Below are 16,679 nucleotides of genomic sequence, written 5' to 3' on the forward strand. Positions count from 1 at the left end.
TATTTTCACAGACATACCGGAAGTCGTTTTCCCTCTTTTCTCTTTCTGCGTAACTTAACGGAGGCTAAGAAAGTGACGTTGCAGGATAAACAAACCGATGAGGAGAGGGGGGCTGGTGTGTCGTGACATTTTTGCAAAATATTACGAATAATGCAGTCTTCCAAGAGGAGTGAGAGTGACTGGCAGGGGCTAGTCAGCGAGGTAAGTGAGGGGGAGAGACCGTAAACAGCTGCAGACACGGACCGGTTTTATAGATGTTTCCCGGTGTCCATATGGAAACGAGCCTCGGTCTCTTAGCTTTCGTACACCTGGACGTTCATTAACAGACGCACGAGCTCAACGTTTTTTGACACCGGTGGGCTCTTCATTGATGGCGTCTGCTAGCTATTCCGTTAAGCTGATAGCATACGACTGGTGCAAATTCACCTACCCACCCCTATATGATGATGCTACTGTGTACTGATAGGGTAGACCCACCTGTGGGCTCGCAATTTACATGTTAAGAGTATTACCGAGTAAGCTATGAATGTAAGCGTGTATGTATTTTGGCGCTAACGCAGTAATTTAAGCTTGTACGCTAATTTAATTAGCAGTATATGCTGCAAATATCGAATAACCTACACCTTTATAACATTTGAAAGACCATAGAAGCAGTAATGAAAAAAAAGACATTTTCTTATGTTTGTTTATTTTGTTTTTGTTTTTTTACTGCAACTGAAAGACAAGACAAGCACTGAACTTAACAAAACTACTACAGCACACCGTGCTGCATGATAGGAGCTGCTATTTGGTTATAAGCTGGTCTGACTGCTATCGGTCTCCACTGTTCATTATTGTGGGCCTTATCTGTACGTCAAACACTTCACTCCAGTGTGTTTTTCCACCTGTGGGAAACAGGTTAGGGTTGGTTTTGTTTGCACAATTAATGTAACCGTTCCCATCACAGAATAAGATAAACATAATTCTTGATAAAACCAAGAACAAGCTTGATACAGATGTTACATGTCCAGCTGTGGTCCCTGAAATAAACATGACTGCCAATTCAGTCAACAGTAATATATCTCATAGCACCATGGCTCTCGTGCATTGTTTGCTTAAGTTCTTGGTGTGTAAGCGGAAGTTGGAGAGTAAGAAGGAAGCCCTCCTCATCCTGTCCAAAGAGCTGGACACCTGTCAGCAGGAAAGAGACCAGTACAAGCTGATGGCCAACCAGCTGAGAGAACGCCACCAGGGACTCAAGAAGAAGTACAGGGAACTCATTGTGAGTGGTTCAGCCTTCAAGGTGGTACTTTTTTGTGACCACCCTTTAGCATGAAGTATTTTAAAGCCATGAGCAAAATTAATCGACAGTCCGCTCCAAGATGTTGAAATTAATTTTCACACTCGTGGTATTTTTTGTCATGTTAACAGGATCATTACTTTGCTTAATGTTGCAGATCCCGATCTGATTTTGTCTTTATGTATTTTCTAGATTTCTTGAAGGAATATCCATTTTTTTGTGTAATTCTGATAGTTTCTCTATTCAAGCCCACCCCAAAAAAAGAAAATATTTTACATTTTTTTGGCAGCAGCTAAACGTAGATATTCAGTTTTCCATTTGCACGCTGCTACAGTTTATAGTATTTGCTGTATTATTGCAGCTGATGATAGAAGTCTTTTTTACATGTTTCAGGATGGTGACCCCTCTTTGCCACCTGAAAAACGCAATCAAGTAAGTTTTAATTTTATTAATACATATGCTAATAGGTACAGTTAAATGAGGTAATGTGTATTAAAAAAATCATAAACAGTTAATCCAAAACTTATGTTAAATTCACAGCTTGGTTGTTTATTTGAAATTCTTCGTGCTGGCATACAGAGGCAATTTCTTTTGTGCTGCAGGAAAAATATCAGGGTGTAGGTTAATCAGACTCCTCTCTCTCTCTCCTTATTGAATGTACTTAAGTAGGTGAGAATCCCAGACTTTTGTTGTTCTAGGGTGGGTGTGTCTTCTACAAGTCCTGAGGCCTGCACTATGAAGCAGGATTTTGTCTTTTCCAGGTAACTTCCTGGTTAAACCTGACTTTTCTGTACTGCAAAGGTGGCTCACTCCTTATCAGTGTACATCGCCATCGTAATATATGCTGTGAACCTAACCTGTTATGGAGCAGGATGTTTCCCAGATTAGAGATCAGCAGGCATGAAATCCTCACCTACTGACCACTCAGTTTTCTGGAAAATAGTGGCACTATCCATGGGACCTCTGTGCACGGGACAGAAGGACAGAATAGGAGCATCTAAAGTTTTTTAATGGCATCTGGAGTCTTTGTCTATCCTTGATCAACATCAGTGATAAATCTGGATTCTTAGATGCAACTTTGTTCCATGATTTGTTTTCTGTTAGCTTCACTTCCACCACCACCACTAGATCTGTAGCTGAGAAAATAAAAAGTGAAACTGCCCTCTAAACTTAATGATAGAGTCGTAATATTGACAAGTTTGTTAATATAGAGTTTGCATCTTCAAATAGCCTAAACTTTATTAATATTGTAAGCCTATTCCCGTCTTACTGCCCAGAGCTCTGAAAGTGCTCACACATTCATTCAACACTAAACTGCTGTACAGTGCTTTTCCTGTCATGCTGCTGTGTTATCTGAGGAACTTGTGTTGGTTTTAGTCTGTATTGTGTTTTTAACCTCTTCGTATTTTTCCAACAGTATAGTTTTATTTTCCTATGCAAGATGACCTACTCTGATGCCAGTAAACCTATCGATAATTGCTATTTCTAAATGTTGCCAATGCCAACCCTTTCATGTGAACGCGCAGGGGAAACCTTGGATTAACTTAGCGCCTTGATAGCCAGCTTTGTGTGACTGCTTATCCTGACTGCCAGTGTTAGGTTAAGTGAATCCAGATAACAGAAAGATGTTCTGCTGAACTTGCTTTGTAACATAGGGCCCTGTATGACTCTATCTTATTGTGCTTTCAGGGACACCGTGACACTGAACAGTTGCTGGTTGAATAGCACTATAAAATACAATGAAATAGTAACAAAACACCCATGAAATGAAAAATGAAAATACTAATGTGTACACTAGATGGCACTAAATAATTGTCTTTCATTAGAACAGGATTGTGGACTGACTTTGTTTTTATCTCTGAAATTTTGTGGATGTTAAGATAGGCTTTTTTTTTTTTTTCTTGAGTTGAAGAAGGAAAATGTTTGATGCTGATTAAATGTGATTTCCTGGGGTATTTGAACCTTGTCTGGCCTGGCACAAGCTGTTGTGCATTCACTCTTCTCCTCCTCTTGCTCCGCAGGTGAACCTGGCTCAGCTGCTGAGGGACTCAAGGGAACAAACAAAACAGCTTGCCGAGGAGGTGAAGGAGCTCACTCAGAGGCTTGCAGAGGCCCAGGGGGATAACAAGGTGAAGTAACCGGGGGTACTCGCACAAACCTACATGGAGATTAACTCTTACAATGAAGCAACTATTTAAGAGAAGCAAAACGTTGAACTTCTCTTTTCTGCAGCTCCTGAGGATGACCATTACTCGACAGAGGCTGGGGGATGAAGAGGTCGGGGTGCGTCACTTCCCCGCCCATGAGCGTGAGGATCTGGTTTGCAAGCTTGAGAGAGCTGGGCTACAGGTGGATGTATTTCTTACCTTATAGCACTTTGATACGGTTGGCAATTAATCCTCCATTTTCAGGTCCATTTCTTCTTTTGTGGAATATTCATTAGGATGTTGCTACAGGATTAAGGAAAAGGAGGGAACTCCGTCCAGGGACATGTCATGTACAAATTTAATCCAAAAGAAAGAGTGTTTTAAAAAAAAAAAAAAAAAAGTCTAAATCACTACCTAGGACGTTACTTACTTACTTACTTACTTGAGGTGGCTGTAGCTCAGGAGGTAGAGCAGGTCACTTACTGATCGGAAGGTTGGTGGTTCGATCCTTGGCTCCTCCAGTCTGCATGTCAAGTATCCTTGGGCAAGATACTAACCCCAAGTTGCTCTCCGATGCATCCATCGGAGTATGAATGTGTGTGAATGTAGTTAGATAGCACTAAGTATAGATAAAGTGCTTGTGAGAATGGGTGTGATTGGGTGAATGTGGCATGTTGTATAGAGCGCTTTGAGTGCTCCGAGAGAGTAGAAAAGCGCTATATAAGAATCAGTCCATTTACTTATTGTTAAAGTCCTAAGATCGCTTTGTAACATATTAGCAGTTGCACAGTACTGTCAAATAATACAAATAAAAGCATTTTCTATGTGGGGTGGTGGAGCTTGGTTTGAGCTGTTTAACCAGATGCTTAAAGTCCTGTTTCCTGACATATAACAAGATCAGTAATTTCCATCCACTGTTCACTTTTCCTGTCATAGGGAGTGCTCCAGTGACACTGACGATTGATGGAATAGTGAAACATGTTTGTAGTTTCCACATTTAGCAGGAACTTTTTTGTTGCATATCTTACAAAGCCTTGTGCTTAGTTGGAGATTATTGAAGTAGCTCCCTTTTTAGGTACTAAATCGCCCAACATATACTTGGTCTTATGTCATTTTTTTGTCACATGAAACTTTATGCCGGTGCTTTTGCAGATGACATGATATGGCACAGCTCTAGTTATCCCTGTCACTTCACAACAATGATCTAGGTTTGAATCTTTTGTCCATTCAGGGTTTGAAAATGTGTGTGTCATTAGGTAAATGGATGTAGGATGAACAGGCTGAGTGTAAATGGCAATTGAGTCCAGTAGTAAGTGATTCAGTAGTGACAATTTCTATTGAAAACCAGTAATTGGTGCAGATTGTAACTACTTTAGAGGCTTTAGAGTGTTCTTTTCTGCTTTTCATAGTCTTGGTTGATTGGGTATTGTCGTAACCCTGATGGGCGGGCGGTCGATGTAGACATGCAAGTTATTGAATTTGATAACTTGAGGATGAAGCAGTGTAGGAATTTTAAATCTATGCCATCGGTGTATGTACTCCATGACCTCGGCTCAAGGTCAGGAGTCAAAGGTCAAGTGTTCATTACACTCATTCAAAGGTTAAGTTGTCCTACAGTTTATGTAGAGAACAATGTAGTGACCTGTATCATTTTTAACTACATATTAATAAGACTGATTATCTAATTATTAAGTTTCTAAAGAAACCTGATGTTTCTGGAACTGTTCGTTTCTAGTCAGGGTCTCATGACAGACATTTATTATAGATTTCCTCAGTAGACGTAAGCTCAGTAATTCATTCAGTTTGTTCAAAACTTTCCATAGTGAATCACACTTTTTGCTTGGAAATACACTCGGCGCATTACTGTCCATGTGCTTTGAATTTAATTTCAGAGTAGAACATTTTATTATTGGCAAAATCCTCTCTGCACATTAAACACAGTAAATGTATTAAATTGATAAACAATACTTCCTCCTCTTTGAAACTCGCAGTGGAGCCACTTAACTGTTATCTACTAGAGTGGAAGCTGCTCACTTTAAAACAGCAGGGGAGATCCTGAGTTGCTGAATGCTAAAAACAGTGTATGCAGCCTCAGCAAACTCTACTTTAATGAGCAAAAGCTTTGAAATATCCATCACGTGAACGTTTCCGTGGCTTCCCTCACAAACAGTTCTGCCTGTATGCCTTTTTCTAGATGGAGGAGATGGAGAACAACATGAAAGCACTGACAGACGAGCTCCAGGACGTGAAGGCAGAACGCACTGTGTTCAGAGAGAAGGCGGTGCGACTAAATATGGAGCTGAATCATATTTTGGGGAACCATGAGGCTCGCATCATTGATGTGGACGCCCTGTGCATGGAAAACAAGTGAGTTAGAGATGTGCCAGACAGAAGTGTCATCATTTGACACTTTTTAAAATACATTTTTCAGTCTCAATACTATCTTCTAAAACATCATTAGAAGATATTAGTGTAAACCAACTAAAAGGTATGTTAAATCTTGAAAGTAGACATCTTTGACTTCAGTATTAACTTCATAAACTCCTGGCATTTTCTCAGCTACCTTTCATCATCACCTTTTTCAGCAGTCTTGAAGGAGTTCTCACACGCTGAGCACCTCCTGGCTGTTCTTCCTTACTCTGTGGTGCATCTCATCCAAAAACCTTTTCAACAATGGTTAGGTTTGGATGTCCGTAGATGCCAGGTGTTCCTGATTCTGAACACTATCCTTTTTTTGAGAGGGGGCTTTAATGTTCCCCTATTGTGCAATAATTATAATTCTGAGTAAATCATCATCAGTGTCACTAGCAGATGTCCTCACTAGGGATGCAACGATACCAATTTTTTCAAACCGATACGATACCGATACTTGGATCTGAGTACTTGCCGATACAGAGTACAAAAACCGATACTTCTACCACACACACACACACACACACACACACACACACACACACACACACACACACACACACACACACACAAATGCAATGAATTGGAAGACAGGTTTTATTTTATTCTCTGCCGATAAAAAATTAAATCTTAATAAAAATGACCACAAAAAAATTTCAAGTGAAAAATGAGCACTTCTGTTAAATTATTGCAGAGTCTCCACATTGTAATTTAACAAAATATCACTGAACTATTGGCACTGTCTCGAGCTTTCAGAATAATAAATAAACACTTCTGTTTGGAATAAAATTAATACAAATTAGGTTTGAGAATAAAATAAACTTTTAAATTACAAACAAACAAAATAACAAAAGTATTTGGCATTGACGAACAAACTCCTCATCAGTCCACTGTGCCGTTAAACCGAGGCCTGACATCGCGCACACACTGCTTGTCTTTACCTCTTCAGAAAGTTTTGGCACCATTATCTCTCTAATGTATGGGCGGTTGGGAATTTCATATCGCAGCTCGAGTATGCTGAGAAGACGATGCAATCCTATGTTTTCCACGACCGGCATTGGCTGGTCATCCAGAGCAATAAAATGAGTCAGAGCCTCTGCTATTTTAACTGCCAGTGGATTTTCTCTTGACATTTTTCATTGCTTTTCCAAAACCCGAGTTAAAGTTGGCTGTTCCGGTCCACACTGCTGACATTTTGTTTAGCCTAGCTACAGCAGCCTCCAGTTTCTCTTTTTTATCTGGAGCCGCCCGTCTCACTCGTCTAACCCTGTGCCTGTTTAGCGCGGGATGTCCCCCTAGTGGCCAATCTAAAAAACTACAACAGAAATGACAAGCCACCCTCTGATTAATGAAATAAGTTGGTATCGGTTCACGGTATCGGTTAACTTTTATGAGTATGAGTACACACATATTTTACAGTATCGGCCCCGATACCCGATACCAGTATCGGTATCGGTGCATCCCTAGTCCTCACAGTATCACACCATCTTCGCCATAACTAACAATGAGAGACACGTGCATGTCCATTTCTTGTTTCTTAGATGATAAAGGTGTGATGTGTCCTCCAAACAGCTACTGCTGAGATGTGTTTGGTCCTATGAAACTTGAGGGCTCTAATCTGAAGTGCCAATGATTGACTTCTGAGGCTGTAATCCTAATAAACTTCTCTCTTGGTCTTCCTGTCTGGAGGCAATTGTCATGAAAGACAGTTGATAGATTTTGAGATGGCACCTGGGGAAACTGAATGAACTGACTGACCTCCTCTTTTTGAAATAATATAAACTTGTTTCTCTCTTTATTTAGATGGCCATTTCTCGTTGCTTAACTAAGCAGTACTGGACATGTTCTTCCTTACTGTACATGCGCTTCAGTGTTTTTACCCACGTCTTATGTGGTAGTCATGTTTAATCGGGGTGTACATTAGCTAACGAAAGATCAAAAAGCATGGATGAAGAGAATGCTTGGTTTCATTTCCATATGAATGCATTTTTTATGTAGTTGTGACTTCTGTGTTCTACATGGCAGAGGGTGAGCTAAATGACAAACAGCAAGACAAACATAAACAAGAGTCATTCACGTTACCAAATGCTCTTTTTGACACTGCCTCCTGCTCACAGTGCACAGCGATTATACATGTAATGTGGAATTCCTCTGTCTGTCATGTGTGTTTTGACTTTGCTGGGTGTCTTTCTAACCATTGTTCCCGTAGGTATTTACATGACCGTTTAAATCAACTGCAAGAGGAGGTGAACCTGCTGAAGTCAAACATCATGAAGTACAAGGTACAGATTGAATGCTGCAGTTAAAAATGTGACACAGACATTGCCTGACTCAGTGTATGTTATTTCTTTACATGTGTATGGTTTTGTAAACGTTCTTAATGCAAAGGAAGTGGCTTTTTACTAAAATGTTCATGTGAATCAGCAGGGTGAGCTTCATTCTCTTGTTTTCCTGTCCCTGCAGACAGCCCTGGAGAGGAGGAAAAACTCCAGCACATATGGGAAATCAAATAACAGTCCTCTTACTGGAGTCCTCTCAGCCAAACAAGGTGAAAACACAACCTGTTCGTCTCACTTTGAGTTCTTTAAACTCAGACATAAATAGATGTAGTATTAGCTGATCTGGAAACTACAGAAAGGCACTAATGCGAATGTTCTCAGGCCAAATAAACTCTACAACCACTTCCTTTGTTTCTACCCGTGTCTCAATGGATTATTTAATAACTTCTTTTTTTGCCGATCCTCCGAGCCACTGCCGGACACCAGCTGGGTTACTAATTGTATTCTGAGTGGTAAAGAGCACCACTGGCAGGGAAATGAGCCTGCCATGATGACTGACAGTTGCTGGCAGAAGCAGCACAGTGGGCTCTGGAGTTAAAGTTAGGAGAGTGTCACCTAGAAGACATCTGTTTCTAACTCTCCATCTCTGTCTTACTCTTATCATGCTGTGTTCTCTGTCTCTTGTTATATCACCCTGCTTTCTTTGTTACCTATTTTTAACTTTTGTGTAAGCTTTATTGGGGGATTATTGGCATTTCTCTTCCCTCCATTTTTGGCTCTCTGTCCCTTTCTCTTACCATCCTGATTTTTTTCCCCCCCTTTCCCTCTCCTCTTTAGTTCAAGAGATGCTTCTGGAAGAGCAGGGCTGCAGTCTACCAGCCACGCCTCAGTCCATCTCCGACCTCAAGTCTCTCGCCACTGCTCTTCTGGAGACGATCCATGAGAAGAATTTGGTCATCCAGCACCAGAGACACAGCAACAGGTATTAAGAGTTCCTGCTTTGCCGCTGATGGCATCATAATGGTAACATTTTACCTTTAACCCTCTAACACAGTTACATTGTTTGTCTAGCTGTTACAAGAATTCTCCTCCTATAAAGCAAACACTGGATTATGACATAAGGGTCCACACACACACACACACACACACACACACACACACACACACACACTGACCCTTCTTCTTATCTGGCCTGCAGGATCTTGGGAAATAGAGTTGCAGATTTGGAAAGGAAGCTGAAGACCTTGGAGGTTTCAGGATTATGGAGTCTTCCAGGTGGGTCTTTGAACACCTAAGCTGTTCCACCATCAAACCTTTTATTAATCCATTAAAAACTAAAAGTAGTTTGGCAGTGTTTATTTTGAGACACTTTTGTGCTTTTGGAAAAATGATCACATATGATGAGTAAAATTAATGAATCAGTCTCATTTCAGTTTGTAACCACCTGTAAAATGACCTGTTCATATTAATGTATCGTTTGAAGACTACCGCTGAGAACATGTAATCTTTCCCACATCATTAGAAAACATAAATGTGTGTGTGTGTAGCCAATAAAACATTAAGATAAGCAAAAGATCAGACGTTGGCTGGTGTCAGATAGCTTTGTCTTTGCTCTGCTCTGCCTTGAAGACCGGCATCGCCTTTTCACTCTTGACAATGAGACTGGTGTTATGCTTGTAACATTTAATGAAGCTGCCAGCTGAGGACCTGCGAGGCGTCTGTTTCTCAAACTCGAGACTGTGAGTCTTCTTGCTCAGTTGTGCACTGGGCGTCCCACTTCTCTTTCTGCTCTGGTTAGAGCCAGTTTGCTCTGTTCTTTGAAGAGAAGTGCACACTGTTGTACTTCATTTTTATTTAATTTTTTGGGGGATTTTTCCTCATGGAATATCTTTCACGTCTAAGAACAAGAAAACTGAAAAACTGGAAAGTTGACTTGTTTTTTCTGTCTGTTTAAATCCACACAGACTGAAGCTCCAGACACGCGACTACTTAAACTTATGGATGCTTTAATCAGCTAAAACAGCTTTTAATAATCTTCTGTTACTATCATACTACAGTAATACGACAAAAGACAGGAGCAATATTTGATATTCCTACATATATTTCATTAAAAACAAGAAAAAGATAACGATGACTTTAAAGTTATTTTGATTTAAACAAATTAGGACCTCTTTTATTTTAAGTCTATGTAAAATCTCCTAAAATCATGGATACAGTATTGGAGTGCATCCATATAATAAATATGATTTTCAATTTAAGTTAAAATCATTTAATAATTGTCTCATCTGATGCATTTAAAGGTTGTTATTTTGTCACGTCTTTCTAAGTCAAACGTCTGACCCGGAGATCTTTGCTGGGATCGTTCTAGCTGGCCTGCTGGTTTAAATTCATTTCCTCTCCTGTCTTTTTCATTAATGAGCTTTTCTGTTCATAACACTGTGCCTTTCTCTCCTCTCTGGCTGCGTCTCAGGCTTGACCTACCACGTATCTGTGGGAATTGGGAGTATGTATTCCTTCTGCCCCACTTAGTTCATCCATGCCCTCCACTATGTTATGCCAGGACAAATCTGGGCAGACGCCCAGAAAACATGTCACCTCATGCCCACCGTTTACAATGTGTTGACTCCATTGACCACCAGCTCATGTGTCTGTTCATGATACCGCTGACTGAATCAGGCCAACGGAGTGCCACACACTGATGCTCTCGGTCCAGTGGACCTGTCTTAAATTTTACTCACAAGAGAAACCAAAAAAAAAAGCGCTTTCTTTGAGTGATGCAGTTGGGCTTCTTTTAAGGGCAGCACAGTACTGTTGAGTAGTAGTAGTAGTAGAAGGATTCGAGGCTCTCATAATACAGATGAGAGCCTTGTTGAAGACAGTTTGTCATATACAGTTTTGGTATATGAGGGTGTAAAGTCAAAGTTCTTATTATTTTATCAGAAAGTGAATTTTTGCACCACTTTTTAACCCTTGATCCTATATTTGTATTTAAAATTGAAGTATAAAAAATGCTGTATCGGCTGTCAGATTTTTCTCAAAGACACAGCTGGTGACCTTTCCTGTCCTGTAAAGACGTCCGACTCTCAGAAGAGCAAAACCAGTCCAAAAATATAAAACTATTTACCAAACGTAATCGAAAAACATTTGCGGCCTGAAACAAGGGGACCGTGCTTGCTGACTTAGAAAGCAGTTCCCCTTCATCTCCACTGGAGGGAGATGTTGTGCCGTCTATGAAGCAGACTGAACGGTGGAGGGGCTGCGGCTGGATGGAGGTGCCCTGTCATGAGACCGTCATTCTCTCCGCCATAAAACTGACAAGCATCCATTACTGAAAATGATTGCCCACATTACAAACACATTTAGGGGAATGTGCCGTTATTAGGGAATTTGTAGACGAGGGCCCAGAGTGCCTGACGACCACGCTGTCCACCACAGTTAGGGAGACAGAGATATAGAGAGAGATGTGAGCGTCTGTGGCCTTGATGCGAGATGAAGTTGGGCTGATTGATATTAAAGGCAAACGGGATAGGATGGAGGGCCTTGGCTGCCTACCTGAGTCCCGGAAAACACTAGAGGTGACTACATTGTCTACGGATGAGAGAGAGCCAAAAACAATAACAGTGACATCGATGCGGTGAGTCAGATAAAGTTGTGATTGATAGCTTCCCCCACCCCAGTCCTCCAGTTCAGCGCCCCCACCTCCTGTGCTGAATGAGTGTGAGCTGAAATGTAACACTGCGAGTGAAAACCTGTCAGAGTGCATCAGAGATTGAAAAGACAGAGGTGGATACAGAATGCACCCTGTTTTGGTCAACTGACAGACTTTTTCCAGTTAAGAGGAAGGCATTTCCTGTCAATGTCGAGCTAGACAGCACTGCATAGTGTAAGCTCCTGTGACTAGCTGACAGCTATGTACACTTCTCCTCTTTGTGTCTTTAATATCCAGTATGATCTGGTGTCACATAATATGGAATAGTCCTTTTTTATGCGCATAAAAACACATATATATTTGCGTGTATGTTAGATGTGTTTCAAAGAGGTGTAGAGGTGGTTAGATGACGATACAGGCAGCTGTCAGTAAGGATTCAAAGCAAACCACTGGTGCCTCCTATCTCTGAGTTCTGCACGCCTCATGGAGACACAGCTGCTATGCTCAGTCTGGGTCTTCGTCTGCATATCCAGTAACCAGCATCGCTTTATTACTGGCTTCAAAAGGCAGTCTGGTGAAGTCTTCCTCGACTGTTCTCCTAAAAACTGTCCTAACACAATTGCAAGTTTAGATGCAGTTTCACACACTACTGGCCAGTCGTACCTATGTGATGTCGATATATTGATCAGCATTCTAGCGTCTTCCTAAATGGCACTTTTATGTCTGCCCAAAATGGCCCATATCTGCATATCTTTGTCCTTGAATGATGGCAGTGGCTCAGGGTTGGTCTGTTTGCTTAGACTCAGCTGCTGCACCACCTTATATGGATTTGATGTTACGTGTGGGATTAGATTTGACAACACTTGCCATAAAACATCATCAGGCTATTGATTTTTTTATGCTTTATTTAGCAGATATTTGGCTAATTGGGCTGTTTTTAGTCAAAAACTATCATAAAATTGATCTTGGTTTTGTTTTATGACAGTTTATTATTTTTAAATATTTTAATAGTGGCCCTATTGAAGTAACCAAAAGGAATGCAGTTTAACAGCCTAACAGCATATTAATGGCTAAAATAGTCTCACAGTTAAATAATTAGAGGAACTTTCTAGACAACATGACTTTTTTGTTTTTGCTTCTTTTGATTTACCCAGCTGGTATGACGAATTCTAACAGCCTCTCCCTCGCTCGCTGTTCCCATGTCAGTGTAAACACTGAGCATCCATAACAATATGGACTGTTTTCATAACAATATGGTGTCCGTTCACCATTCATGATTCTCATGCATTGTGTCTTCCAGTCATCCATTTTCTCGTTCTCCTGTTTGTTTTCTTGTCGCACACTTGAACGGTCGGAGACACACGCAGAGGTTCGCCTGTTCACAGGCTACGTGCGACGGCAGAGGCTGCTAACTTCCAGCCGAGTGTCTGTGCATATAGTTTTGTGTGTATAGTCGTGACGTCTGGTTTATAGTGCACAGTCTCTTTTGAGTAGCATATGGTGTCAGCCTAAGAGGCGTGCAGCCATCACTAATGAAGACAGATGAGAGGGAGCTGGAGCCTCTTCCTGTGAGCACTGCAATGCATACGTGCGCCTGTGTTTGCATGCACCATCGTACATGTGCTCCATCCAATCTAACACTCCTCCACCCTCCAAAAAACCCTCTACATATCACTTGTTTGTTGTTCTCATTTGGACCAGAGAGTAACTGGGAGCGTTTTCTCCTTGGCGCTGATGTTACAGGGACAAGAGACAGTATCACACTAAATGAGAACCTTCAGCCAGAGCTCCGTCCTACACGTGTCACGTCTCAGCCAAACATGCAGCCTAGAGTGCATCCACCCAAAGGTGAGTGTGTAATTGCGAGTGACTGGCTTCTCCAGTCAATGATAAGAACTCCTACCGCTAATGGCGTAAACACCGCAATTAGGCATTGCATGCTAAACACTCCTTTCTACCTTCCGTGTTTAACCCAAGTCCTTTCCCTTCCCGCCTCCACTTCTCCCTGCTCCTCATTGGTGCAAGATGCCCAAATGCCATGGCATTTTGGAAATGTGAGGCAAATTCTCGCCCACTGACATTCAGAAACTTCTGCCATGTTCTCTTTGAAAGAGGGTGGGGGGGGGATCAGGGTGGGAGGACTATAAATATGGATGCCACTTCAAGTAATGTTGCTTTCTTCTTGCGTGTTTTTGCGTGTCTGTGTGTGCGTGGGGGTGGGGAGTACTCTATGTGTGCAGTCTTTAACCTTTTTGCCTGCACATCCACAAATATGGGTCAGTAATCCCCAAAGTGAGAGCATATTTTGGCGAAGAAGCAGAACTAAGCTGTTGCTATTGCTGAGATGCAGGGCGTCACACTTGTCTTGCGTCCCCTTGTCTGGGGCACCGCTGCTATATTTAGCCTGTTGCCATGGAAGCACTTCAGTCACATAAGTAATTGAAATAAGTTTCTACATTGACACTGTGATCCAACTCTGAGAGAGGAAAGTTTTTCTAGCAGAATCAATACGGGCTTTTTCATTTGTGGCTGCTGTTTTGTTTCTTTCATGCATTTTAAACTCTTGTCTAATGCAATTTTTGTTATCTCGTTTTGTGTGTGTGGTTTTTGGGTTGTTGTTTTTTTTACTGTTATCAGTTATGACAATAATTATTGTCTCTAGCTACTCATTAGAAAGTTTTCCTTTTTTCTTTTTCTTTAAAACACTTTTTTGGCTTTAGCTTCAAATCAAGTGAGCAATTAAAATGACCAGTCATCTCATCTTCCTTTTCCCAGTTCTTTTAGACGACAGAGGTTCACATGAATCATCTTGGGAGTGCCACACCGCTGGCGCTGACCTTGGCACAGATGGTGTCAGCAGGGAAGACGCACCTGCACTGCTCAGCAGCCTGGAGACTCTTGACAGGGTGGAGACGAATGGGATTGACAGAAGGGGGGGGGAGCTGGTGACCCTTACGGAAGATGCAGGCGTAGAGCTGGAGGAGGGGCGGAGCCCTGTGGAAGAGGCAGGGCATGAGATAGAAGGAGTTGATGATGATGAAGAGCTGGGTTCCACGGTGGAGGAAGGAGAGGAAGCAGCTCTGGCGCTGGATGTCCCACAAACTGAATCTGACCTTCAGTGGCTTTCAATTAAACAAGCTTCTGTCAGTCATTCGGAGGTGGGTCAGCGGCCCTGTGAATCCCAGAACAGTGAGTCCGATAATGTACCTGAACACGAAGAAGCCTCTGTGTCAGCTCCAGAGAGCCAGGCTGCAGAGGCGTCGAGTACAGGAGAGTGGGACGTTCAGTGTCCCTCTGCACAGAGTGACTCCTGTCATAGTGACAACTTGGCATGATCCAACCGAGAAGCTTATTTAAATCCTCGTCCTTGTCGTCGTTATTGATGATTGCATTAATCATCCACTGTTGCATTCCCACAACACAGCCAGTGCTCACGAGCTGTCTTCTCCACCGCTTTAGTCAATAAAAGAGAGAGAAAGCACTTTTTCAGCCACCACTGACAAAGCTCGAAGTGCACTTTGTATCCAGACAAGCTTGTTGCTGCACAGGAACAGAAAATCTTCAAATCGATGGAGTTGCAAACTTCATGCCCTGCAGGAAGAATTTAGCTAGGAAAATAACAAATATGGCAACATGCGTTCCTATGCCCCATATTTCCTTCTTCCTTTTCCCTGCGATAAGATAATCCCACTTGTTTGCTTTCTTCTTCCTAAGGGATGTTAATAAACTGAATGCTGCATTTTATGTCACTCTTAGATGGAGTTCGAATTGGCATACCAAAACTTGTAATGAATGTGTACATAATTGTGAATTATTTAATCTTAATACTGGAGATTCTATTGATGTCTGTTCAGCATTATGGGTGAATCTTATTAATGAGTCCATTTTTATTTTTCCATATTTAACAGTTGATTTTTGAACTACACTAGATGTGCCTTATATGTGCAACTCACTGATATTTATAAATGTATAAACCTGCAGCATTGTTGGTTGTCACTTTTCTTTTCACAGATTAAGTTAATACAGACTTTCAGTCATGTGAAAAAGGTTTTCATAGGAATCTGTGCACTCTTATAAATACGTACACCTCATAATTGAGTAGATTCTAGAGCAATATTTAGCAGTAATAACTTTACATAATTATTTTTTATATGATTTTATGAGTGTCTCACAGTCTCATCATTTATTCTGTTGTAGACTTTCATGCACAGCAGAAATTCAGACCAAGCTTTAGCTTTCATACAGATTGCCTCATATTTGACTGAGAATATTTTGGTATACGGAGGAGTTCATGGTTGACTCAATGACTCAAAGGTCTCCAGGTCCTGTGGCTCCAAAACAATGCTAAATCGTCGTCCCGCCACCGCCATGCTTGAAAGTTAGTATGAGGTGTTTGTGCTGATATACTGTTTGGGTTCCACTGAATGTGTTGCAGTGCAATATAGAAATATGGAAATCTCTACTTTGGTTTCATTTGTCCAAAGGAAATTGTTCCAAAAGTCTTGTCGTTTGTTGTCATGCAACTTTACAAACCTAAGCCCTGCTGCGATTCTCTTCTGAGAGAGAAGCTTTCTCCAGGGACTTCTTACAAACAAGCCATACTTCAGCTTTTTGTAATTGTATTGTTCTGAACTTTAACATTTAACCTTCTAACTGAGGCCCGTAGAGTCTACGTTGTAGATCTTAGGTTTTTGCAGCTTTTCTGAGAATTGCCAGTTTGCCTTTCAACTGAATTTGCTGGGATGTTCATTCCTGGGACGATGGTGCCATTATGTCAACACACGACTACGCCAGAGCAGCAAACTATCCAAACTTCTCCTTTTATAGAGGTGCTCACACCTGCTCATGATCAGCTATTCAAGTGCATTTAATTAGCAGCACCTGGCTGCTATTTCCCTGACAATGCCAGTGGA

The 16,679-nt window shown here is 41.4% G+C and overlaps 1 protein-coding gene across 4 annotated transcripts; it reads left to right on the plus strand.

Annotated features, from left to right (window-relative positions):
- ccdc149a (coiled-coil domain containing 149a) lies at positions 1–15,989 on the plus strand. 4 transcript variants are annotated; one of them, XM_085154779.1, is made up of 13 exons: positions 1–201; positions 1,100–1,261; positions 1,673–1,711; positions 3,301–3,408; positions 3,512–3,628; positions 5,621–5,793; positions 8,048–8,120; positions 8,302–8,386; positions 8,955–9,099; positions 9,316–9,392; positions 10,588–10,620; positions 13,510–13,614; positions 14,542–15,989. In XM_085154779.1, exons 1-13 carry the CDS (start codon positions 151–153, stop codon positions 15,099–15,101), a joined length of 1,728 nt encoding a protein of 575 aa, XP_085010905.1. In that variant the 5' UTR covers positions 1–150; the 3' UTR covers positions 15,102–15,989. The 4 variants fall into 4 exon arrangements, with proteins under 4 accessions (XP_085010905.1, XP_085010904.1, XP_085010907.1 ...); XM_085154778.1 differs by lacking the exon at positions 10,588–10,620 and having other exon boundaries at positions 13,468–13,614; XM_085154780.1 differs by lacking the exon at positions 10,588–10,620 and having other exon boundaries at positions 4–201.
- Positions 15,990–16,679: the final 690 nt, after the last annotated feature.

This window comes from Neolamprologus multifasciatus, chromosome 3 (genome assembly GCF_963576455.1).
Source record: "Neolamprologus multifasciatus chromosome 3, fNeoMul1.2, whole genome shotgun sequence".
In the NCBI taxonomy this organism is placed as follows: Eukaryota; Metazoa; Chordata; class Actinopteri; order Cichliformes; family Cichlidae; genus Neolamprologus; species Neolamprologus multifasciatus.